The sequence below is a fragment of the Eschrichtius robustus genome, chromosome 15 (assembly GCF_028021215.1).
Source record: "Eschrichtius robustus isolate mEscRob2 chromosome 15, mEscRob2.pri, whole genome shotgun sequence".
In the NCBI taxonomy this organism is placed as follows: domain Eukaryota; kingdom Metazoa; phylum Chordata; class Mammalia; order Artiodactyla; family Eschrichtiidae; genus Eschrichtius; species Eschrichtius robustus.
The window spans coordinates 89771465-89797504 of NC_090838.1; the positions used below are offsets into that span (position 1 = coordinate 89771465).

General features: G+C 48.9%; 1 protein-coding gene across 4 annotated transcripts in view; it reads left to right on the top strand.

Annotated features, from left to right (window-relative positions):
- Positions 1 to 26040, top strand: part of NPAS2 (neuronal PAS domain protein 2) — a 188857-nt gene that overhangs the window by 146675 nt on the left and 16142 nt on the right. For all 4 annotated transcript variants that reach the window (XM_068564274.1, XM_068564272.1, XM_068564273.1 and 1 more), the window contains 8 exons: positions 9014 to 9132; positions 9876 to 9958; positions 10713 to 10819; positions 13660 to 13807; positions 16152 to 16236; positions 19350 to 19491; positions 20289 to 20389; positions 22912 to 23001. In XM_068564274.1, coding sequence (XP_068420375.1) covers positions 9014 to 9132; positions 9876 to 9958; positions 10713 to 10819; positions 13660 to 13807; positions 16152 to 16236; positions 19350 to 19491; positions 20289 to 20389; positions 22912 to 23001 — 875 coding nt within the window. The remainder of the gene's footprint in view (positions 1 to 9013; positions 9133 to 9875; positions 9959 to 10712; positions 10820 to 13659; positions 13808 to 16151; positions 16237 to 19349; positions 19492 to 20288; positions 20390 to 22911; positions 23002 to 26040) is intronic.

The following is a 26040-nucleotide window of genomic DNA, read 5'->3' on the forward strand; positions in this document are numbered from 1 at the left end:
ACTGCTATAAACACACAGCATTGAAAGTGGAAATTTTAAAACCAAGAGTTTAAAACCAGAGTGTCTTTGCAGAGCCTGCTAAACAAACCAAAGTTAGGGGAGCTTTCTTGAGACAAGAGTCTCCAAATGTAATTGTGGAAAAACTGAAATATAATTCTCACTTGGATTAAAACAGCAAAAAATGTCAGACAAATGAATTTCTAAGATGGAACCCTATGAAATCACCAGCATTCAACCATTTTTGGCCGCTAAAGTAAGGTTTAACATAAGAAATCATTCAGATTTGATTCTGTAGGTTTATTTCTCAATAAACATGGAATGATGGGATCATAAAAATAGCTCACCTTAGGAGTGTTTCCTCAGTACCAGGCCCTGGGCTCAGTCCTGACACCGGTCGTCTCACTGAATCCTGGCCGCAATCTCATGAGATGGTGCTAATGGCATCATCCCATCTTCTTTTTTCCTCTTTAATTGAAGTATAGTTGATTTACAATGTTGTGTTAGTTTCAGGTGTACAGCACAGCGAATCAGTTTTTCTTTAATTTATTTACTTATTTATTTTTGGCTGTGTTGGGTCTTCATTTCGTGCCAGGGCTTTCTCTAGTTGCGGCAAGCGGGGGCCACTCTTCATCGCGGTGCGCGGGCCTCTCACTATCGCGGCCTCTCCTGTTGCGGAGCACAGGCTCCAGACGTGCAGGCTCAGTAATTGTGGCTCACGGGCCCAGTTGCTCCGCGGCATGTGGGATCCTCCCAGACCAGGGCCCGAACCCGTGTCCCCTGCATTGGCAGGGAGACTCTCAACCACTGCGCCACCAGGAAAGCCCCTCAGTTTTATATATATATGTATATATACATATATATGTATATATGTGTATATATATGAATATATATATTTTTCAGATTCTTTTCTCTTATAGATTATTACAGAATATTGAGTATAGTTCTCGTGCTGTACAGTAGGTCCTGGTTGGTTATCTATTTTACATACAGTAGTGTGTATATATTAATCCCAATCTCCTAATATATCGGCCCCTCCCCTTCCCCTTTGGTAACCATAAGTTTGTTTGCTATGTCTGTGAGTCTCTTTCTGTTTTGTAAATAAGTTCATTTGTATCTTTTTTTTTTTTTTAGATTCCACATATAAGTGATATGATAATGATATTTGTCTTTCTCTGTTTGACTTACTTCACTCAGTATGAGAATCTCTAGGTCCATCCATGTTGCTGCAAATGGCATTATTTCATTCTTTTTTATGGCTGAGTAATATTCCATTGTGTAAATGTACCACATCTTTGTTATCTAGTCATCTATCAGTGGACATTTAGGTTGCTTCCATGTCCTGGCTATTGTAAATAGTGCTGCTATGAAATTGGGGTGCATGTATCTTTTCAAATTATAGTTTTCTCCAGATATATGGCATCATTCCTTTTTTTTTTGAATTTTTGAATTTTATTTATTTTTTATACAGCAGGTTCTTACTAGTTGACTAATAAGACTGAGCCTTGACTGAGCCCAGAGCACACCCCAGGGAAGGGCCAGCACCTTCCTGGAGGGCTTCCGCCACTTCTGTGTCCCTAAATCCAACGTGAAGATGAAATCCACTTTCGTACACGCTGGGTAAACTGGAGTGTTACCTTCTGCTGCCCTGTGAGCTGTCTGCACAGGCAGGCCTCTGGAGCAGTGCTGAGTGGTCGGAGAAGTTGACCCCTGGCCTCCACTCACTCCCCACTGACCCCCTCCCACCTGCGGTCTCGGGGTGCTGGGAGGCCAGTGGCCCCCTTCCTGGTGTCTTTCCCAGGCCCCTCACTCGGGAGACCCCCCCAGAACTGTCCTTGACACCCTCTCCCAGCCTAGAGCTCATCTCACCAACCCATCTGATGGATAGATGGACCCCAGGCTGATAGGTGCTGGCTGCTACCCCAAACTTACATCCACAGGACCCCCTGGGCCGTAAGCCGAAAGGCCCCAGGTGAAATGTGTCGGCTGCAGGGCAGGGAAGAGAGGGTGGGACGGAGCCAGATAGGAGACGCTTACACCATGTAGATGAAGATGCCATCGGCTTCACCTGCTCTGATCCATCTGGCCCTATGACCCTGGGAGGCCGGGGCAGGGGAGGACAAAGCACCTTTGCCCTTGTTGACGGGCTTAAACCCTCTAATTGGATGTTTCCAGATTCACCCATCAACTGTGCCACCTTACCTCCCCCCCCCCCCCCGCCACTCCTGGGCACTGGGACAAACGCACCAACCATTGCCTGAATACTTGAGCAAAATGGAATGTCCCTGCATCCATATCCTCATGTCTTGGTCACTCCTTAGGACTCCATCATTTGCCACAGATGTTCTAGGGGAAGGGAGGGCAGACAGGACTTCCCATCTTTAACCTAGATTTTTAATCACTGTGAAGACATACGTGTCAGGAAATGGGATGAGAAAATAGTTTTCTTCAAATTGTTTCACTTCGGGACAGTTTCTATCCTGCTCTGTGAGAAGCTTCCTGTAGGAATCTAAGCTGGGAAGTAGAATCACATGTCTCATCCTGTCCCCATAAAAAGCCCACTCTGACCCCAGCCATGTGGCCTGGAGCCCCGGAGTGGACCACTGGTCAGAGCAGCCCCTGGGCCACCTCTGCTCTGCCCACTGTTTCCAGAATAGAGTTGAAACAAAATTACTTTATTTGGGGCTATGTTTGTCTGCTAACAGATTTTTTTTTTTAAGCTTTTGAATAAATACACCCTCAACCCAAGTCAGGTAGCCCCAGCCCTACAGTCTGATTGGGAAGGAACCGTCCAGATGATATTCAAAGGCATAAAGAACAGTCCTAAGAAGGGACAGCTTGAAGGGGTCCTAAGAAGCAGGTCCCCCCGTTCCTCAAAGAACTTGGTGTCTGGAAGCAGGCTGTCCTCTCTGTGAGCCGACCTCCGCCCCCAGACTTGGATTTAAGTGCGCATCTGACTGAAATCCAGAAAGCAGTATTTCAAAAGTGGCTGGTGTGGTTCCAGATAGGTCACCCTCAGCAAACATTCCGCTCTGGGCTTTCCAGAAACCACACGCCAGAGGCTAAAAGTTTCCCTGCCCTCATTTTACCTCCTCACCTCTAACCACGCAACCAGATTTGAAATGCTGGCAGAAGTGGACGCTTTCCAGCTTTCAACACTTGATGCCGTATGTTCTGTGGGATTTCTGTAGGCTGCCTCACTTTATGGCTTTGGGGTTTTTGTTTTTTTTCCTGAGCTGAACTAATTGAGACGTCTCAGTGAAGGGAACCAACGGCACGCCCACCAGACCTCGCTGGGAGTGGGGACGTGAGTTTCGCACAGAAGGACAGCTTCACGGCGGGAAGTCTGATCTGTCTGTCCCAGGCCCCCAAGAGTAAGAAGCGGAGTGTCCCTGCCACCCAGACGGCGATGCACGGCGTCCTTCTCCAGCAACGGTCATCGCTGCTAGATTAGATTGCAAAGGAATCACGATCTAGAACAAATTGTTACCCAAGGGCATCGTCCCGCATGAGCATCTATTAAAATGGAGTGGTGAGGAATGGTCAGACCTTTATCAACCCCATCTTTCTGCTTGTTTCAGCCCGGGAGCCGGGAACTTTTGTTCGGGTTGTCCGATAATTGTGATAAAAATGTGCACAAGATATCCACTTGGAGGAGGGGACGAGGGCCTGTAGGAAGTTCACTCTCCTGAGCAGCCAGTAGTCAGGCCCTGTGGGCACCGACCAGCTGGGGGAGATCTTATCTGTGCCCTCACAAGCTTCTGGCCCCGACAAATACTCATTTTAATTGACGAATGCCAGGGGAAAGAAGAAATTCAAGTAAGACATGTATTTTTCCATTAGGGTGATTTTTTTTTTTTTTTTTTCAGTCCAGCACATTGCAAACCCCCAGCTCCCCCGTGTGGCTCTCAGCCTTTCTCCGACATTGTTTTTTTCCAAATGCCAAACAGAACTGGCAGAAAGAAAAGAAGAACCGTGTATTACCCCAGCAAGTTGGGTGGTGGCCCAGGCTAAAAACTGCACGGGATTATTTTGCTGCCACTCTCCTAAGAGCCCGGTGACCTGGCTGGCTTTTCACAACACACTGGGGGAAGGATACTGTGAAGAGAGAGAAAAAGAGTCTGGAAAGAGTGTGTAATTAGCCAGAGATGATTTCTCACGAAGGTGCAGAAAATTAACTTTTCCCTCCACATTCTAACACTCCATCCCAAACACTTTGGACATTTATCACAAATGAAATTCAGGGACTTTATTCCTGCTTTAACAAACCTCCTCATCGACTGTTTCACGTCTTCCCAGACACCTACCAGATTTGTTTTTCGTTTGTTCCAAGAAGTGCAGAGAAAGCTATTTGTCACTCTCCTTGTGGACTATTAGTGTGTTTTCCTACAGCTGTTGGAACAAATTTATCCGCAGGCCACCTCTGATCAGAATACTCCATTGTGTGGGCCTGATGGCTGAACCAATGCTGAGGAGAAAAAGTTACCTCTTTCTCCATTTATTCCCAGTCTGTGCTGTTGGCTGACCTTCCCTGTCACCATCCCTGCCTCTCCCTCCATCTCTCCTGTCCCTTTGGAAGCACGTTCTCATACCCCCTGGGGTCTCCCTGCCCCCATGGTATCCTTATCTCCTCATCATGAGTGATTTGGGAGCTAACCTCTGTCATCAGGCAGACTTGGAAGCCAGCCCCGGGTGCCAGGTGAGACAGACCTCATCATTCTTATTCTCCAGAGAACCTTTGGGATCTCTTGGTTTTGGAATCCTAAGAATGCCAGCCCAAGGCAAAGTTCTTTCGGGATCTCAGAAATCAGAGGCTTCAGTGATGAACGATCTGGGAGTAAAGAAGGGAATCCATAACCCCGTAGACCCTTTTCACATCCTGCATCTCTCCAAGCACGAGGCCCACGACGGGCGCTTGACTGTTTTCCACCGAGTGGTGATGGCCGTGTGCTGGTTCACAGCAGGTTCGCAGCTCATCTCACCCAGGTGTCCTTCTGACCGGGGTTAATGCATCAGAGGGCAGTGAGTCAGCCTGAGCCTCAGTGGAACCAGAACCGTGTCCGTGGGCCACCCTCCCACTGTGCGCCAGCCACCGGCAGTACCAGGCTGGGCTGTGGAAGGGAAGCCACCTTGGGGTCTTAAGGTCTGCGCGTTGGTTGCTGGTGAGGATCAGAAGGTCTCTTCCCGAACTAGGCTTTAAGCTGTGAGGTGGAAGGTCACCTCGTGAGAGCATCATTCAGTAAACACATGTTGGACACCTGCTGTGGGTAAGACGCCCACTCAGAACTGGAGACAGAAGCCTTGCCCCCGTTGCCGCGCGGAGAAGGCTAGCTCTTTAGCTTTGGGCAAGACAAGGTCACTTCTTCTTTTGGATACTACAGAAGCTATTTATTCACTATACACAGAACATGTTCCCTGTAAAATGTACATGTAAATCACTAAAAAGTATAGTTTGGTGAGCATTTTCTCCATTCCAGAACATACTAAATCAGTTGGGAATAACGGCTCCCTGTCTGCCTCGAAATAATCTAATTATGGCACCCAGAGTCTCCTTTACATCTGATGCAAAGTTAAATACTTATTCTGAGGATTGTGTCCTAATACGTGTTTGAGGAAGGCAGAGGTAACAATTAAATATATCTCTAGTATATTGCGGTCCCCGCACTATAAATCAGTTTATTACAGTTTAAAACAGATCGTATTTCATTATTTGTATTAATGGGATGCAAACAAATACTGGATCCTTTTGCATGGCAAATAACCACAAAATTACTTATCTTTGATAGTATATTGGGTTGTTGTTGTTTTTTTTTTAATATTAGCACCATTTTTATTTATTTATTTTTGGCTGTATTGGGTCTTTGTTTCTGTGCGAGGGCTTTCTCTAGTTGTGGCAAGCGGGGGCCACTCTTCATCGCGGTGCGCGGGCCTCTCACTGTTGCGGAGCACAGGCTCCAGACGTGCAGGCTCAGTAATTGTGGCTCACGGGCCCAGTTGCTCTGCGGCATGTGGGATCTTCCCAGACCAGGGCTCGAACCCGTGTCCCCTGCATTGGCAGGCAGATTCTCAACCACTGCACCACCAGGGAAGCCCCTATATTGGGTTTTATAATTACACAAGATATAAATGTTGTAAAATATTGTTATGTTATTGTTACACCTCAAACAAAACAGGCCGCACTGTAGTGATTCACTAGGCTGTGCTCAGATCACTTTTGAGTAACTCTGGGGGGCGGGGATGGGGAGTGTATCAGTAGCAAGCATTCATCACTTTTGTTGGTTGTGAGTGCGGTGTGTGTGTGTGTGTGTGTGCGCGTGCACATGCATGCCTGTTGGGTGGCGGGGAAAGGAAAAGTCTGGAAGCAGTCAGAGATCTGATAAGATGGGGCTATGCTGCAATGAGTGGTTAGTCCTTCTGAGAGGCTAGGGAGGCCAGTTGTAATTAGATCTATTTTTTTCTATGACTTAAATCGAAACAACTAATTAAATCCTTAATTAATGTTTTTAAACCACCTTGGGATAAGAAGTGCCAGAGAAGTTACTCTAAGTGTTCCCTATTACCAGGAGGTCCCAGGGCACAGCCTGCTCTCGTTGACTCTAGAATTTGTGAGAAGGCTCCTGCTGAGAGAACAAGTCATTTCAGACGCAACTGGCCAAAGGTTGAAAGTGTCCTCTTCCCCCTGCTTTTCCCCCAACGTTTTCCCCCAACGTTTTCCCCTTGCCCTCTGTTACAACCTTCAGCTTTGATTCACATTCGCCTTTGATCAAGCCTTCATCTGCTTCAGGTTTTGTGGAGGGAGAAGCTTGTTTAGAAGGAATTTGCTCAGTTCCAGGCCCCTCTGTAAAGTATCTGGCTTATCAAGTGCAGACTATAAGCAATCATGAAATTTCCCTCCTGGGTGCATTTCCATCTTTAAAGCCTTTGAAGTTATAAAAGGACTGGTAAAACCACCTTGGGAGACACCCAGGCCAATGGCAAGGTCTGCAAACATCCACTTAATTTCCGTGATCTGAGGCTCTGCCCCTTGAAGAAGTGGTCAGGGGCTGGTGTTCCCAACCTTGTCCTCTTCACTGTAAATCACCGAGGAAGGCGCTTACTGACAGAGCACGTGAATTTAGCAGCCGAAAGGATCAAACCAGTTCATGGTTTAGAGACAGATTAAAGAGACGTTCTCTTAAATTCCTGGGAAGTCCTCAGATATTCACTTGGAAGGCCTTGCTATCCTGAAAGAGAGAATTTTATTAGGTTGTTTTCTGGCGGGAGATGTCTGTTAGATCCAAGCAGAGAGGATATTTTCACATCTGGGGTATTTTAAATGTCTTTCTTTTTATTACGCAGATGTTCACATCTGCAGGCCCTTCCCTTATGTGGACTTATTTTCCTTTCCCTTGATGACTTCCTTGGCTCGCCCTACAAATTAATCTGTTGAAGCCAACAACTGACAGATGTAAACTCTCTTGGGCCCACGATTTTTTATTTTACCCACTTTATATTCATGTTTGGAAACCTTTATTAGTATTTATGGGAATGCATTCAGAGACTATGTTTGGTAAAAAGAATTTATTCATGTTAGTGGGTAGAAGACCACTATAGATAGAAGACCCATTATAGATAGAATCACTTAGAAAGCTGTAAACATAGAAAACAAAAGATTACTGGAAAGCCAAAATCCAAAGAGAGTTGCGCAGATTTCATTTTAGAACGCAGTTAGTTTTCTGACGCTTTATATGTTCTCAGATTGGAAAACATAACTCTGTCTCAATCTACAAATTCAGAAACGTACAGGATATAATCAAATACATTTTAAAAAGAAAGAGGTAGTATAGTTTATCTCGAATAAGAATCCTCAACCCTGGCTGCACGTTAGTAAATCTGGGGGGCTTTTAAAAGTGCCGATACCTGGGCTTCACCCCGAGTTTCTGAATTAGCTGACCTGGGATGGGGGCAATCATGTCGAAGGTTCTGGGGAATCTGGAGAGAATTCAGTGAGTTTTCTCATACTGAACAGGGCTCTTTTTCCCACCTAGCAAACTCCCCCTAAAATAGCAGAATATTTCTCTGGCCTGGAAGGTAAAGCAGTTGTTCACAGGCACCATGAAGACAGGTGTTCGGCTCCCAGGGAAACTGCTGCTAATGCCAAGTGGTACTTCCCCCAGGTCCCTGGGGGCCTGGTCTCAGCATCATGGTAGGCAGGAGCCCAGAACAGCCCCCCCCCTTGGGAGTCCCAAGACGTGGGTGGAGGCCCGGCTGCATCATCTCCACTCTGAGTCACCTCGGTTAATATACACAAGCTTCCTGGACCTCAGCATCCTCATTTGTAGAATAAGGGAAGTCACAGCTTCCCAGACTTGTAAGAATACGTAAGACACAGTGAGCAGGTTTTGTCACCTGTGCGGCGAGTTTTGTTGTGGACACTGCATACCTGTTGGGGCCACCCTGAATCCTGAGTCCATCTCCTCAGTCAAGCCCCTGCATCAGCGTGGGCTCCCGGGGGGTGGGTAGATGGGGGGTTTCAGGACAGAAGCCCTTGAATCCCAAGTGGGCCGCTCCAGGGCCAGGGGCAGAGGCGGGGTCACCGTGTGTCAAGACCCGCGACTTCCCCTGAGCCCATCAGTATCAGAAGCACCGCCTGACGACGCAGCTCGTCCTTCAGGCCCCTGGCTGATGTGCGCATCCAGGCCCTGCTGCAGCACGGGGCCGGCTGCTCGGCTGGCAGAGAATTCTTCCCGGCTCCGTAACCGCCGTGGCTGCAGGACTGTGGCGGGGTGGGGGGGGGGGGGGGCGGGGGCAGAGCACCGTGCCGCTCACTCGAACTCCAGCTCTGTTTGGCCTGTGCGAGTTGCTTCCCAGCCTGAGCCTCGGTTTCCTGTGCAATGGGGATGAGAGTAGCACCTAGGTCCCCGAGTCGCCGTGAAAATGAGGTAGCTGATGGACCTGAGGCCTCTCAGCTGGTGCCCAGCGGGGGCTTGGCTCTGCACCAGCCGGGGCTGACGTGTGTCTCTCCCCCTCTGCCCAGCGCCCAGCCCCTCCTGTAGCGGCTTTGACAGCGCCCTTTCGAGGCCCTGCCGAATGCCCCTGGGAAAGGAGGCCTGCTTCATCGCCACTGTTCGCCTGGCAACACCACAGTTCTTAAAGGCAAGTACCCGGAGAGAATTTATCATGCGGAGCGGGTACCGCTGAGTCACACTGAGTGATGGGTAATTCATTGTCTTTCTGGGAAAGAATAAGATTTCAACGAGCTTGTCACCGACTCTGAGAATGTTAAATGTCTGATTTCTGTATGGTGACAGCCCCACAAGCTCTTTCCCCGAGCTTTGTTTCCCTGCGAGCCATTTTGTTGGAAGGCAGCATGAATCGCTGGTCAGCCTGCAGAGATGCTCTTCTAGAACTCTGTGAGCCTCCCTACCCTTCACGTCCTTGTTGACACCACTCAGGGCAGGCAGAGGTAAAAACTGAGTCAAATTGAGGGCTGGCCTGTGGTCTCTTATCTGTGATTGCTTTCACATCAGAATTTAACATCATGAATTCAACATGAATTGCATGAATTCAGCATTGCAAATTCAACATTGCATGAATGCTGAGTTAAATTAGTAATTCAAATTCAGATGAAAAGCCATTTGCCACATGTTTACCACACGTCTAGATAATAGGAAGGGAGTGGTGTGACATTTTGGCTCTTAGGTGTTTCTCCCCAGCTTGTGAAATAAATTTAGCATCATCTGATACCAAAATTAGCTACAGATGCGGAGTTGCAGTCCGACACAACTTGGAGACTTGCTCTAAACGATTTTAACTTCTGTTGCCGACCGTGCATTCTTGAACGAACCGGGGGTGAGCATCTGGCACCCCGAGTAATATTTTTCTCCCTCTTAATACAGGAAATGTGCATCGTTGACAAACCTTTAGAGGAATTCACTTCAAGACATAGCTTGGAATGGAAATTTTTATTTCTGGATCACAGGTTTGTGAAAAGAAAAACATATTTGGGTTGGGTGCTTTTCAAGTGCTTGTTTCCATGAGCCAGGCTCTCCTTGGGGGAGGAAAGTCAGGCCTGGTCTCTGCAAGAAGGGCCCTCTGGCAGTGGGGAAAGTGCTTCCCAGCCGGGGGCAGGAGGTTTCCCTCCACTGCATTTGGCCCCTCTGAGGATATGTCCTGGGTTTGGGTCAGAGCCTCTCAGGAGAGCCAGGCATCTCAGCCCGGGACATCTTCGGGATACTCTCACCCGCCACCCCACTCGGGACCCTTTCCAGCTCCCATCAGGCAGGACCAGATGCGAGGGAAACTCTCATCTTATTTCTTTCACCACCCTTCTGTCCCTTTAACCCAATCTGCTTACTTTCTTTCGTGACATTTTTCACAGTTTAAGAAAAAGAAATCTCCCCTTCCCACCCTTTGATTTTTTTTTATTACACTTTGGGGTTGGGCTGACCCAATCTATAGCTGTTTTTAATTATTCAGTAGTGACAACATTTATGATTATCGGGGCCAGGTCAGGCCAAGGGAACTGAGTATCTAAATGCCAAAAAAAATTTGAGCACTTTGGAAAACACAGCCTCTCCGGTTTTGACCATTGCAAAATTATTTTCCTGCTCTTATTCTCGAGAAATGAGGCCCCCAGGTTGATCATTACACATGCAAACTGCCCCCTCATCGGCCACCACGGCAAGCCCTGCGGTCCTTCCTCTCTGATGAATGACCCCCACTGTGCTCGGCAGAGCTCCTCCGATCATAGGATACCTGCCGTTTGAAGTTCTGGGAACCTCGGGCTATGATTACTACCACGTGGACGATCTGGAGCTCCTGGCCAGGTGCCACCAGCACCGTGAGTACCTCACACCAGCCCCAGCCAGAGGGCCCCCCCCCCCGCTCTCTCCCCGCTGTCCTAAGACAGCAGGACTCTTAGGCTTTGGAAGTCAACTTATTACTTGGTTTCTTCTGAGGTGGAGGACTTTGTCTTCTCGGAGATGATCGAGGAGTAGGTGGAGGTCCCTGTCTGGATTTCCCCATGTTTTGCTTTCGCCTGGAGTTGACTTTGGTCTGTCTGCTTCCACCTCCAGCCCCTTCCCAGCACCCCTGAGATACGCAAGCTGTTTGATCTTAAGAAACTAAGGGGATGCCGCTCTGTGTTTTTTTCTAAGTTATTCAATACGTTTCAAAGATAAAATACCGAATTCGCTTAACTCTTCTTTAGTCAGCAGACATGTGTGGGTCACAAGCAACAGGTCAGACACTGAGCGAGGCCCACAACAGAAAGATGACCGGAATCTCCTTGCTGCCCTGCAGGAGCAAGGTTTGATGGAAAAGCACAGTGACTTGATGGGATGTTGGTGTCTGGAAGGGGCTGTGCACAGGGTATCGAGGGGCTCAGAGGAGGGTCCCTCACCCCGCTGGGGGACGGGGTCAGGGAAGGCGCTCTGCCACAGACCAGGGGAACACACTGGCGAAGGGATGGGGGGCGAGGCTCATGGTGTGACGGAGGGGAAACCACAAGCACATCTGGGCTCTCACTTAGCAAGAGGAGTCAAGAATTCACCATTTAAAGCCATATTTTTGGTGCCAGGTTCTACCTTTGAGTTAGGAACATTTGTAGTAATACTGACCTACGGCTCCTGCCACACGGCTTGACCACCAACACTGCATTTTGCCAGATGCCCGTCTGTCGGACCCATGGTAATCTCGTTGACACAAGAACAGGCGTGAGTTCCATCAGGAGCCGCTCTTAGGTGTTAAGCCTCACCTTGAAAACGTTAACCCCTTGCTTCTCAAAGGTGGTCCTCGAGCAGAGCGTGGGTGTCAAAAGGAGTTTGTTAGACGTATAGATCCTCAGGTCCCCCGCCACCAGGCCTATGGAATCAGAGCATCCATTTTAACAGGATCCCCTAGCGCTCCGGGGGCCCGTGAAATGTGAGAAGCACGGCTACTTCAAGCCGTTGGCTGCTTCTGACTCTTCCAAGGGAGAAAGGCCACCCTGGGTGTAGAACTACCTTCAGTGTCTGAAGGACTGGGCAAGACACTCTCAGCTTGTTGGGCCCCTACCCTTACCCACCCTGCCTTTTGAAGTTCCCTCCTTTTTTTTTTTTTAAAGCTTTGGAACATTTTATTAACAATTTTGATGATCAGGCCTTTTAAAATGACCTCAAGATATTAGTCTCCTAGGGAAACAGAACAAAGGTTTTTGACAAGGACAAACTATCCATTGAAGAGGTTTTTCTAGGCACCCTGGAAGACAGTAAACAGTATGATTCCTGTAAAATATCAGGAAACTGTTTTCTAAGTACTCTGGGATATATTTTAGGTAGTCGAAAAAGTCCCTCTTCCTATTGTGTTGAGGAGAGACTGAAGGCATCTTGAGTTTAATAATCCAGTTGGATCTTCCTGTGAGTAACTCAGTTGTCTACCTGAGTCTCCAACTGTCCCCTTAGCAATGTGTTGGTACAATCTTCATTTAATCATGTCTCAGGCTCAAAGAATTTAATACAAATATTATTTTATTGGTAGATTCAGTGCCTCCTTTTGTCACTTGAGTCTCCTAGTTAGGCTTTCTCTTGACCGTTTGCATAAATAGGAGCTAAATTCCAGGCACTGAGGCAATAAAACCCATCGGCTCTGCATAGCACGGGGAGATCACCTCGGTGCTTTGTGACCACCTAGAGGGGTGGGATAGGGAGGGTGGGAGGGAGACGCAAGAGGGAGGGGATATGGGGATATATATGTATACATATAGCTAATTCACTTTGTTATACAGCAGAAACTAACGCAACATTGTGAAGCAATTATACTCCAATAAAGATGTTAAAAAAAAAAAAAAAATACCCAACTGCTGGGACTTCCCTGGTGGCGCAGTGGAGAAGACTCCACGCTCCCAATGCAGGGGACCCGGGTTCGATCCCTGGTCAGGGAACTAGATCCCACGTGCATGCCGCAACTAAGAGTTCCCATGCCGCAACTAAGGAGCCCGCCTGCCGCAACTAAGACCTGGTGCGACCAAATAAATAAATAAAAACAATAAAGCCCAACTGCTCCTCTTCCTGGGACCCATGGCCCAGCTTTCTGCCTTGCCCGGGCTTAAACCAGCAGCATCCGTGTGTGCTGGGCGCCCCCAGGGAAGCCGGAAGAGACTTGACCGTAGGGGCTCCACGCAGCCCTGCACGGCGGAGCCGGGGTGGAAGGCGCCTGTGGCCGGTTCTCTATTTGGAACCGCGTAGAAGGAGGATACACGGCAGATTGGCAGCCACGGGATGTGTCCAGAGGCCGCTGGCTGGCATGTCTATTTTCAGTCTAGTTCTCCCAGCGTCTGGATGGTCTTTCCCACGCTGGGCTCCTGCAGCTCCGAAGGCAGCTCCCCCTGCAGCAAGAGGATGAGCACCAGGAAAGCCAGGGCCTCTCTTTAATTAAATTCCAGTTAGAGGATCTGCCCTGTTTTAAGGCTCTCTTAAGCCTTTGAGCATTTGGGAAAGCAGGCGAATCATTCCTCCGTTGTTTCAGAATTCATTACCATTTACCCTGACCTTGATAATGACTTAAAATCCATCACAACTGGGGAAGGGACCAATGTGTGGCACTGTCTTTTTGAAAGCTGGTGTTTTTCACAGTAACTTTGGGGCAAAAGGATCATTTTTGTCTTAACGTTGGTGATGTGCGGACTCCGTCTTCTCTTCACAGTGATGCAGTTTGGCAAAGGCAAGTCGTGTTGCTACCGGTTTCTGACGAAAGGCCAGCAGTGGATTTGGCTGCAGACTCACTACTACATCACCTACCACCAGTGGAACTCCAAGCCCGAGTTCATCGTGTGCACGCACTCAGTAGTCAGGTGCGGGCAGGGGGCTGGGAGGGTGGGCCCGGCCCCCGGCAGCTCCGTCAGAGCCCCGTCACCCTCAGTGGACCCCGTTTCTGAGGAGCGAGCCCCAGGCTGGAATTCTTCGGCGGGGCCTGGGCTGTGCTCTGCAGTGGACAGGATAATCCGCAGAGCTCAGATCCCTTCCGTCTCCACACCCAGCCCTGTTCTCCCAGGGCTGAGACTTCCTCCCAGCGTCCCGTCAGGCCCCTCTGAAAGCCTTATTGAGCTCTTCCAGGCGGCCAGGATGTTCCTTAGTAAGTTGCTGCTTCAGTGACCTACTTACAGATATTCCCCTCATCTCCATCCGGCCCCCAGCCTTCCCTTGTCGCTGCTTGGAGAAGAAGATTAAAATTTTGTCTCTAAATAACTCAGAGACATAGTCCCCTTTCTTTTGAACACTTTAAAAAACCCCTGCTGGCAACCGAGGCAGGGTTGGTACAAGAGCCAGGCTGCCGGTGGGAGAGGGTTCCTGGAGGTCCCGTGGCCTCGGGGGCGCCCCCAGCCCAGCGTGGGTGGGCGGGGCTTCCAAGGGAGGCAGCGCACCGGCGTTCCCTGGGCGCTGCCGTGCGGGTCGCAGTCCCTCCCGAAGGTAAAGGAGAGGCGCTCTTTGGGGGTTTCCCAACTACAAAAATTTTAAGAACATAAATCGGTTTTAAACTGGTCTAGAGGAGAGCATTGGAGGAGAGCAAAGAAAGAAAGGTTAGAAGGACTGCATTTTATATACGTACATAACAGATAGATGATAGATAAGAGATAGATGATAGATGGAGAGATACATATACATACCTACTGCATTATATACATGTACATAAGAGGTGGATGATTGATAGCAGATAATGGGTAGGTAGGTAGGTGGAGAGATGGATGGATGGATAGATAATAGATAAATAGATAATGGATGGATAGATAGATAATATATGGATAGATAGATAATATATGGATAGATAGATAATAGATGATGGATGGATGGATAGATACGTAGATAATAGATGGATAGATAGATAATAGATGATGGATGGATAGATTATAAATAGATGGATAGATGATGGATGGATAGATAATAGATGATGGATGGATAGATAATGGATAGGTAGATAGATAGATAATAGATACATGGATAGATAGATAACAGATGATAGATGGTTGGATGGATAGATAGATAATAGATATATGATGGATGATAGATAATAGATGGATAGATAGGTAGATAATAGATACATGGATAGACAGATAATAGATAGATGATAGATGGATGGATAGATAGGTAGGTAGATAGATAATGGATGAATAGATACTATCCATACACACACACACAAGTAAATCCCTCTTCTTTAGTAAGTGGGGAAAGAGGAGAGATAAGAAACACAGGTATTTCTTGGCCAGTGACCATGCTCATCACATTGCGCACCCACTCTCAGGGACCTGATCCTGGCTTCCCAGCCTACCCTGGGCACGTCAGCAGCCACTGGTTTCTGATTCCATGGCCAGTCCTCCCTCTCTGCCTGGCCCTTTGCCAGAGGGTCCCTTTGCCCCCAGGGAAGGCTGGACATCATCAGCACCTTTCTCCTCAGATCTGCCCTTGACCCTGTTCTTCCTCTCCATCGTCTACCTCCCAGATCCCAGATTTTCAGAGAAAGTAGGGAGTGACCTAGTGAGTAAACGAGGTCACAAGCATTCTATAAGCCCAAGAGCCACTGCCACTCCCCAAGACCCCTCGCCCAGCCTGCGTCTCCACACACGAGGCAAAAGCCACAGCTGAGTCACTCAGCCATCACCGCGTTGAACTGATTTACCCACGCTATTCAAAAAGTGGGTCCATAGACTAATCGACAGTCTGGGTCTGGTTAGTTCTAGGTTTGGTCGAAAGAAAGCTTCCGACAGTTTCGTAGTCTGTAATTACTAAAAAAAAGTTACGTGTCACTTCCTCCTATGCATAGTCCAAACTGAGTAGGTCTTAAGAAAGTCTTCTAATTATTTGAAGGCTGAGGCTCATTCTACAGAGGAAAATAGGTTTCTAAAGACAACTATGTTTGGGGGTTTCGGGGTGAGGGTGGGTAGAGATCAGTAAAGGAGAAGGAAATAAAAACATCCTGGAAAGGAAGATAATTCTGAATGTCACAGTGGAAGTGACTGCAGTGGAATTTAGGCCCAGAAAGAAACTCCATCCTCAAACAAGTAACAGGGCTAACCTCCTTGCTGGTGGCTGTTCTGGGAGGGGTATCACGCAGAGAACCTGGACCTGTCACACTAGCCCTCTTTGCTGGCGTCGTCCTGGAAGGTCCCCCCTCCAGCTGTGGTCTCTTGATTTCCTGAGCAGTTACGCGGAGGTCCGGGTGGAAAGAAGGCAAGAGCTGGCCCTGGAGGACCCGCTTCTGGAGACCGTCCACCCTTCGGCACTGAAGGTATTGTGATGCCCAGCAGAGGTTAAAGGCAAAGTCTGGCTAAGTGGAATCTTCCATGAGTTGTGATCATACAGACAGTCATCCTAAAAATGGCAGGTCGTATTTATTGAGCTCTTGCTATGTTCCCAGTACTGTTCAATGTAATTTTGGGGTATTGGCCTATTTGCCCCTTGTGAGGTTCCCATGAGGCGGGCACTGTTACTGTCCTTCTTCAGGTGAGACAGCAGCACACAGAGGATGTAGCTAACGTACCCAAAGCCACCGAGGCTGGGAACTCACAGAGCTGTGCAAGAAACAGCCTCTGGACTCAGAGCAGGGTTCGGAACTTTCCAGCCTTACGAGAATGGCTGTGCAGGCACACCTCAGAGATACTGTGGGTTCCAGACCACCACAATAAAACAAATGTCGCAATAAAGCGAGTCACACAACTTTTTTTTGGTTTCCCAGTGCATATAAAAGATCTGTTTACACTATACTGTAGCCTATTAAGTGTGCAATAGTATTAGGTTTTTTAAAATGGTACATACCTTAATTTAAAAATACTTCATTGCTTAAAAAATGCTAAGCATCATCTGACAAGGCAGGGGTGCCACAAACCTTCCATTCGTACAAAATCACACTCCCTGCGAAGTGTGATAAGGTGAAACGTGATAAAACAAGGTCTGCCTGTAGTACGTCCACTTTGTGTCTGTCCCACAGATGAAAAGTTGGGGGTTACTCCATCGTCCCATCGAGGCAGGGAATAGTCTGAGTGCCCTGCCCTCCCCTTAGCCTAAGGCTGATACTTTGCCTACAGAAGAGCATCCCACAAGCACGCTGCCCCTCGCACACCCTCTGTGGCTTCACTGGCAGGATGTACTTTCCATTCCTGTGTCTGGGGCTCTGAGTTGACAGCCTTGTTGGAGCCAGCTTTGCATCAGGGAGCTCTGAGAGTTGTGGGGAGGTATTTCTCTTCCCAAAGCCCAGACCTCCTTCCTCGTCCAGCCTGAACTCTCTGGACCCCTCTGGCCAGGCTGCCCCCGTCTCTGCTCCTGACGTGTCAGACAACTGGAAGGGAACTTGCAAGTAGACGAGAGCTCTGTTTCTCAAAGGTCATTCTTCAAGCAAACACAAATGTTGGGAGAAAAAGAGAGAAAGCAAGAGAGGGAGTGTTGGATTTCATCAAAGCTAAGAAGCCATCAATTTTAAGGTCTACCATTATTTTATCTCCACTGAGAAAGAGAAAATGCTGCCAATCTGTGAAGTCAGGATTTCTTATCATTAGTTGAAGGACACATCCCAACTTCAGATATGTCACAATGTGAGAGGGAAAGGGCCTCTTAGAACTGATGAGATAGGGTTCAAGTTCCAGCCTGCCCGTGACCTAGAATCCAGAGTCTCTGGCCAGAAACTGACGCAGCAGCAGTGGTCCAACAAAAGCATCTCTGGTCCATTGAGAACTCAGTTGGGAAGAGGGAGAAGTCCCCTTTAAAGACCAGACAGCAGTCGCATCTTCGCTGAGCCTCCCCTGCTGGCAGGCTACGTGGTGATGTGTCGTACAGTGATTCATCACCAGCACACTGATGCGACACCTCTGTCATCGTTTATGGATGTGTTTATTACCCAGCTCTGTCCATTAATGCATCATGTATCACGTCCAAGGGTGGAATTAAGCTGTTAATAGGCAGGTGTTAGACACACCATACACCACAGCTGAAGATTGGGCAGAGTGTATATCATCCAGTCGGAAGTTGATTATTGAGGTTTCCGATCCTTTGGGAATATTACAGCCCAACGGAACTTCTCATCAACCTGCACTTATGTATAAGCACACAAATACAATCTCAGGCTGCCAGATTAAGAAGCCCCTTTTAAAGGAAAAGCTCCAGGACCATGCTTTTCAAACTCTCAGCGGTAATGGACCATTTGGTTTTTTAATTTCAAACCTGTCACTGATGGACGCTTTTTAAAAATGCAGATTCCCCTGCTTGGATGGGATGTGTGGCTATGTCAAACGGCTATAAAAGTTTCTCAGCTCCTACTCTCACTTCCTGTACTTAATTCTCTGTTGACCAGGAGCATGCAATTCGCCAACGGCCATGGGTCAGGGACCCCACTCTAAGGGGTGTGATCTGGGGGAGACACTGACCAAGCAACAGGACCTCAAAATGGACATTTAGCACAGCAAACCCAGGCACATCCTGCGTTTCTGTTTTGCACAAAGGCCCGTAGGTCTCGCAGCAATCATTTCAGCCGTACTCGGGCACACGCGGTATCCACCCTCACTGGAGCCACGACTCAAAATACAGAGCAGCCATGTAGAGTCACACACAGAGATTTAAGAACTGAGACCAGGAGACATCAAGCAGCCCAGGAATCTCACCATCCTTCTGAGACCAGGTAGAAGCCTAGCCCAGGAGAGTAAGCATTATGTTTCTTCTTTAGCTTAAAAATCATTATAATCCCTGTTTTCTTAGGCTTATGACACCTACCCCAATGCAGGATGGAAAGATGGTTCCTCAGGGTTGGAAAGTCACAGCCGCTTTCTCACCATTCTGTGCTCAAGGCAGGGGCATCCTGGGGGCCCAGCATCAGTTGGGATCCAGGGGTCAAGAATTGAAGACCATTGGCCCTTTGCCTGTTCTCCACTCGGGGGCCCTGAGGTTGCAGAGGAAGAGCAGTGGGGAGATAGTGTCCAGAGGAGTCCAAAGGCGTTTGTTTCATGGGAGTATTAATAATCCAGTACCACCAACAACCTTATTTCTAGAACCGGCCTCTCCACCCGCTTCCGGGAAAGCCAAGATTCTGGGCATGAGGTGACAATTTTAAGGAAAAGAGAAAATGCCAAATCCCTTACGAAAATCTAAACTATCAAACTACAAGACGAGAAAGTATAATAAACACTGCTTACAGGCTACCAGCCTCTCAAAGATGCTAGATTACATCTTTGTATAAACAGTCCACCCGAATGTGTTTGGAATTATCCCCAAACAGGTACAGTATTTCTCTCAATACCCTTCAAAGTTTCCTAAATATTTAGAGAACAACTGAAGTCACCTAATTCATTGCCATGATCTCGATGCTGCAATGTGGAACTCTGTGTGCGTGTGTGTGTGTGTGTGTGTGTGTTTCAGCACAAGGGCTCCAGCCTGGAAGCTCCGCAGCACTTTAATGCACTCAACGTGGGCGCCTCAGGCCTTAACACCAGCCACTCACCATCGGCGTCCTCAAGAAGTTCCCACAAATCCTCGCGCACGGCTGTGTCCGAACCCCCCTGTGAGTGTGACACCGCGGAGGGAGGGGGGTGGGCGCCTGTTGGGCTGGGGTGGTGGTGGGTATACAGAGAGTCCCACGAGGGGCCCCCGAACTTGAGGAGAAGCAGGGCAGTCCGTGGTCTGAAGCAGAAGTTGCCATTCGGTTCCCGCGCCTTCGCTTCTATCCCACTGGTCTCCTTCCCTCCCCGCCCCCCTGCCCCGTCTCCACTGGTCTCTTCCCCCCCCACCCCCGCCCCGGCTCCACTGGTCTCTTCACACACACCCCCCCGGCCCATCTCCACTGGTCTCTTCCCCCCCTGCCCCGGCTCCACTGGTCTCTTCCCCCCCTGCCCCATCTCCACTGGTCTCTTCCCCCACTGGCCCGGCTCCACTGGTCTCTTCCCCCCCCCCCCCGCCCCATCTCCACTGGTCTCTTCCCCCCGCCCCCGCCCCATCTCCACTGGTCTTTCCCCCCCCCCCCCCGCCCCGGCTCCACACTCTGGTTCCTCCACTGGCACACGCAGCCGACATAAAGCAGGCGACGTGCGGACCCGGTGAGGTGTGAGATCAGGCAGCTGGTTGCACCACGTGGCGGACATAAAGCTCGTGGGTGCTCTGCTGTCATCCACCTGCTCCCAGGTGATGCTGGAGGCTGGCAGAACCTCCGTGGTTCTCGAAACGACCTCCACTTCCGCTGGGCTTCCTTTATCAGATTCCAGCCAGGCCCGTGTTCCAAGCACACCGTGGTCACTGTTCCCCTCTTTTGATAAGAAAGCTGTGAAGTGTGTGCAAGTCTGAAAGGTGATGTGTTTCTTGCAGCTACTCCAGGCAAGCTGAGGGCAGAGGCCGGCACCACGGCTTTGCCAAGATCGGCTCAAGAGCTCCCCGCGCTAGGGCTCAGCCAGGCAGCCACGATGCCGGTACGTGAGTGACCCCGAACTTTTCACCCAGCCTGTGCTACGGCGTCGCGGGGGCCTGCAGGGCCACAGGACTGCGTGCTGCACCTCCGCAGAGAACCAGCTGTACTTAGAGATTGCTGGTGGCAAGAGGGGGTGGGAAGTTAAGATGTTTAACTGGCAACAAATTTGAAACATTTTTATTCCAAAATTAACATGGATGTATATCCATAGAATTCAAAATCCAAGAGTTTTAAAGATAAAGCTCAAAACTTCAAATTTGGGGTCACACCCCCAGAGCCTCTGGGGGTGCGTGATTAGGACCCTCCTATTTTAGATCCCATTTCACTCCAGTGCAGATGTCTGAGAAGCTTGATGTCAACACGAAGGTCCCCCTGCATATATCAGGCAGTGTCCCTCATATATGCCAGGCCTCTCCTGAACATCAGGGAACGTGTGGCCTCCTAGAAAGCACGCTGGCTGGATGCAAAGTCACTGATGGACCTACCCCGCTCCCGTTATCCATCACCATGGAACAAACCACACCAAACTCAGTGGCATACAGCAACAGTCATGGGGCTTCCCTGGTGGCGCAGTGGTTAAGAACCCACCTGCCAATGTAGGGGACACGGGTTCGAGCCCTGGTCCGGGAAGATCCCACATGCCGCGGAGCAACTAAGCCCACGCGCCACAACTACTGAGCCTGCGCTATAGAGCCCACAAGCCACAACTACCGAGCCCGCATGCTGCAGCTACTGAAGGCTGTGTGCCTAGAGCCTGTGCTGTGCAACAAGAGAAGCCACTGCAATGAGAAGCCCGCGCACTGCAAAGAAGACTAGCCCCCGCTCGCTGCAACTAGAGAAAGCCCGCGCACAGCAACGAAAACCCAACGCAGCCAAAAATAAAATAAAATAAATAAATTTTAAAAACACGAAAAAAAAGAAAGAAAGCAGCAGTCATTTTCCAGGTTCATGGATTCTGGGTCAGGAGTTCAGAAAAGGCACAGTGGGGGTGACTCCTCTTTGCTGCCTGGTGTCGAAAGCCTCCCCGATCAGGGCTGGGAGGTCCAGATCCCCGGTGTGTCTGCATCCCCGGCTGATGGCTGGGCCCAGCTGAGAGCATCCTCTGTTGACTTGTGTGGACCTCTCCATGCCGTCCTCCCGGCATGCTCCTGGGTTCCAAGAGGAAATATCTGGAGAGGGACTTCCACGAGAGCCAGGCGGAACTGCATGGCTTTCTGTGACCTTGCCTTAAAAGTCCCACATATCACCTCTGCCATCCCTCTCGGGCAAAGCAGTCACAAGCTCACGCACAGAGAGGGACACAGACCTCGCTCTCAATGGGAAAAGTGTCCCCAAATTTTAGGGGCCACATCCACATAGTGGCCAAGTACCTCCTACTCATCCCTCGCTGACCTTTTAGAGATGGGAGTGAAGTGTCCCCTTCCTTCTTGCTGTCACCATGGTAGTTATGCCCACCCTGCTGAAAAGCTTGGGCAACACGTTTTATTTTCAAACAGAACATGACAAAGACCACTTTCTTTGTCTCCAGCCACCTTTTGACGAGCTTGTGAGCTCTGATGGCCGCTCTTCTGGTATTGGCTGTCCGTGCAACTCTTTCTGCCACTGCTGGTGACACAGTTCTGTCCCAGCTGTGCAGGGGAACAAAACTGGGGGAACCAGAGCCAGTCCCTGGGGTTCTCACTCAGAACAGGTCTCCTGCTGCCTCTGCTCCTGATGTCGTTCTGGGGACAGCTTTCCAGTGGGGCTGCCTTTTGTAGTCCCCAGGGCCTGGGGCAGCTTTGGGGTAACTTCAGAAGAAGCTTTTTACTTTTCTTTTCAAAACTCTCAAGAGCCTCGGGAAGCTGAGAGCTGCATTTCTTGTTTCTACACATTGTCCCACCCCACCCCTGCTCCCCTGCCCACGTGAGTGATCAGGGCGCAGAGGCTGGGACTCAGCTGACCTTGCAGGACTCTCTCCACCAGATTGCAGGCAGAGTCTGGCAAAGCTGCAACCACATTCACTGCCTGGGTGGGTCAGCGGGTAGAGACGTGCGGGGGCCTGTCCACCGGCATTAGTGTTGAGCAGAAAGGCCACGCAGAGCTGACATGGGTTATGAGTTCCCATTCTTTCTGCTGGACAGCACCACTAAGAAAGTATTGATCTGGGAAAAGAGCGACCAAATCCACCAAGAACGGAGCCTAGAACAGGAGGCGAGGCAGGGTGGGGTGGAGATGCCCAGCTCCAGCCGGTGGCAGCAGCTCTGCAGAGCACACCGTGATGGAAGGCATCGGGCCCGAGTGCCCCCAGTGCCCCCCACCCTTCACCAACCGCGTGTCACCGCCGACTCCGTGCCCTGCAAGGGCAGCAACCTGCGACCCCACCTTTCCCGGGAAGCATATGCCTTCCAGAAGTAAGCCATCCACTCTAGGGCAGAAGGGCCTCTTTGAGGCCAGAGAACCCAGCTGTCTGAGAGACAGCACCCGGTCCTTTCTGTAGCGGCCCAGAAGCTGCATTTGACAGCAAGGTCCCTCTCCTTCCCCCAGGCTCCCCTGCCCGCCCCGGTGTCCTGTGACATCACACAGCAGCTCCTGCCTCAGACCATCTTGCAAAGCCCACCTGCCCCCGTGACACAGGTGAGTCTGGGACTCAGGGCAAGGGAAACCCGGGGCGGCACTTCCCCGAGACAGGATGCTGGGGTCCTCTGGAGGGTGTGGGTGCACTGGTGCCGACCTACAGGCTCCACACCAAGGCCCCCCAGACGGGACTGTTTCTCCCCATGTGCAGGTGGGGTGTGTGGAGCTGTGGACGTTGCCCCTCCCCGGTCCTCATCTCCATCCATCCTCCCATTGATCTTCTCTGGCGTCTGTTTCTCTATCCTTTTAACAATCTTTCTTCATCTCTCTGCCACTTTTCCGTGTTCCTCTCATTTTTCACGACTCCTAATTGGTCACGATATTTTAGAAAAGGTCTGAAGGAAGCCAAATGTTACAGGAAGACTTTGCAAGGGTTTAAAAGCTCTGAGTCCAGTATTATAAATACCACATTTTTTAAATAAAGGATCAGGGCTTGGCTGAGTAATTCCTTCTATGTTGCAACAACGTTCAGCGAGTTACTGTTTGGGTCAGTCAGGAAGTGAGTGTGAAGGACGCAAAGATGCTTGTGGTGCAGCCCTCGCTTTTGGACTTGGAGTTCAAGGGCGAGATGGGCATATAAACAGAGAAACCGCCACGGCAGGGCGTGTGTTTTTATAGAACCAGTAAGAAAATATTCTGTCTACGGAAGTCCAAGGGCAGTTGAGCTGACTGGCCAGACCTCTGATTTCCATTCCTTTATGACATATTGAGCTTTGCCCCCTTTCTGGCCACAAGGGGGTCCCAGGGGGGCAGTTCACCAAGATGTGTCCCCGGCCACACAGTTACCAAAGTGTGGACGTCTGTCTTGGTGCCAATCCGTCACCACTGGTGAAAAGTCTTTCAGAACATACATCGTTCCCACTAACAGTGGCCTCGCATGTTTTCCTGGAATAAGAAAGACACATGCTGCTAGCACGTGCTCCTTGCCAGAGTTAGGCTTAAGTAAGGATATAAAAACCTACCCAGCCAGAGTCGACTAATGCAAATGATCTATATTCATCCTCATTAGGAAAAAAAAGAAAAAGAAGAATTTTTTTTCTCTTCAAATTTCCAAGGCACATTTGGTATGAAATGAGTAACTTCTTCAGTCCAAAAGCCCATGAAATGAGAATTCCTTCATCTTGTGGGTCTTGCATTGTAATAAGTCATGGTGTGATAAAGGCCCCTTTGGAATTCTAGTTTTTCATATATTGATCTTCATTTTAATTAACAGTAACAGTTCTTAGTCTCTTAGGCAGATTATACTTAATAATAACCATTTTTTTTTATTGGAGTATAGTTGCTTTACAATGTTGTGTTAGTTTCTACTGTACAGCAAAGTGAATCAGCTATATGTATACATATATCCCCTCTTTTTTTGGATTTCCTTCCCATTTAAGTCACTGCAGAGCATTGAGTAGAGTTCCCTGTGCTATAGAGTAGGTTCTCATTAGTACTCTATTTTATACATAGTACCAATATACGTGTATATATGTCAATCCCCATCTCCCAATTCATCCCACACCCCCCTTCCCCCTTGGTATCCATACGTTTGTGCTCTATGTCTGTGTCTGTATTTCTGCTTTGCAAGTAAGATCATCTATACCAATTTTTAGATTCCACATATATGCATTAGTATACGATATTTGTTTTTCTCTTTCTGACTTACTTCACTCTGTATGACAGTCTCTAGGTCCATCTGCTTCACTACAAATAACTCAATTTCGTTTCCTTTTATGGCTGAGTAATATTCCATTGTATATATGTACCACACCTTCTTTATCCATTCATCTGTTGATGGACATTAAGGTTGCTTCCATGTCCTGGCTATTGTATATAGTGCTGCAATGAACAGTAACCGTATTCTTTAAGATGTTCTTGTGTAATGCTGGCCTTTCAAATCAGATAGTTCTTCTCATACCTACTCACGTGAAATAATGAGATTCTGCAATTTTCTCTCTTTCCCCTCACTGATGTTATCACTGTGGTACCCTATCAAGGGAAAGGGGAAAAAAATAAAATCCAAAATCTGGGAAACGGTTATCTGGCTAAGTGATGGTTTTGCTTCATAGTGTGTTGCTAATGTGTCTCTAAGTTAGGGGAGATCTCTTTATCAAAAAGGCCACAATCAAGAATATAACAAGAGACTCATGCTTGGGTGTCCTGGAATGCCTTGGGAAAATAAGAATAAATAAATAGAGTAACTAACACTCATGAAGCTCGGTGCTGGCACCTTGCCAACCACCGACCCCCTCACTGTTTCCCTTGGGAGCCAACGGACAGCCCAGTGCATCTACCCCTGGACGTGGATGTCATAGCCTGAACTGTCTCCAGACTTTGTAGAAGCCAGCACAGATGCTTTTGTCTTTTGTTATTTTAATTGAATACCTGATAACAGCTTTTCTTTCTCAATCAAATTCTCTTTCAAAATCCCAGCTGGTGTTTTGATGAGTGAGATTCTGATTGAGACTTTTGTGATACAGTCTGGTATAGGTATTTTTAAGCCCATGTTTAGCAGCAGGATTTTTCAGTGAAGTCTGAGGTCAAAGCCGCTCTGATTGGGGTGGAATTGGGGGTGGGGAGGTGTCGTTGGCAAAGTCTCTTGGCCTCTCCCACCTCCTGAGACACTGGGTTCACACTGGGGCCGCCCCCCCACCTTGCTGTGGACCTGGAGCCAGTCACAACCTCTCTGCGTGGCATGGGTGTGTTGCGAGGAGGTACAGGGTCCTGCTTTGCTGGCCTGGCAAGGGTAGGTCTCCACAAGTGGTGACACCTGCCACTATTTTTCTTCCTGGTTCTTTTTGTTATTATTCTGCTGCTCCAAAACTGCAGTCAGTGTGATTCCATCCTCCGGTTTATCCTGCCTGTATTCTAACCTCTCCCAGGCTCCCTGCGTTTCCATGGATGGGAGGGCAAAGGGCAAAAGAAAAGAGACAATCTCTGGAGGTGTTCGCAAAAGACAACGGGCAAGAAACAGACTCAGGAGATTGTAGGAGATAGAGACTGAGGGAATGCAGATTAAGTCACTGTAAAAAAAAAAATAAAGGGGTGGGTGGGTGG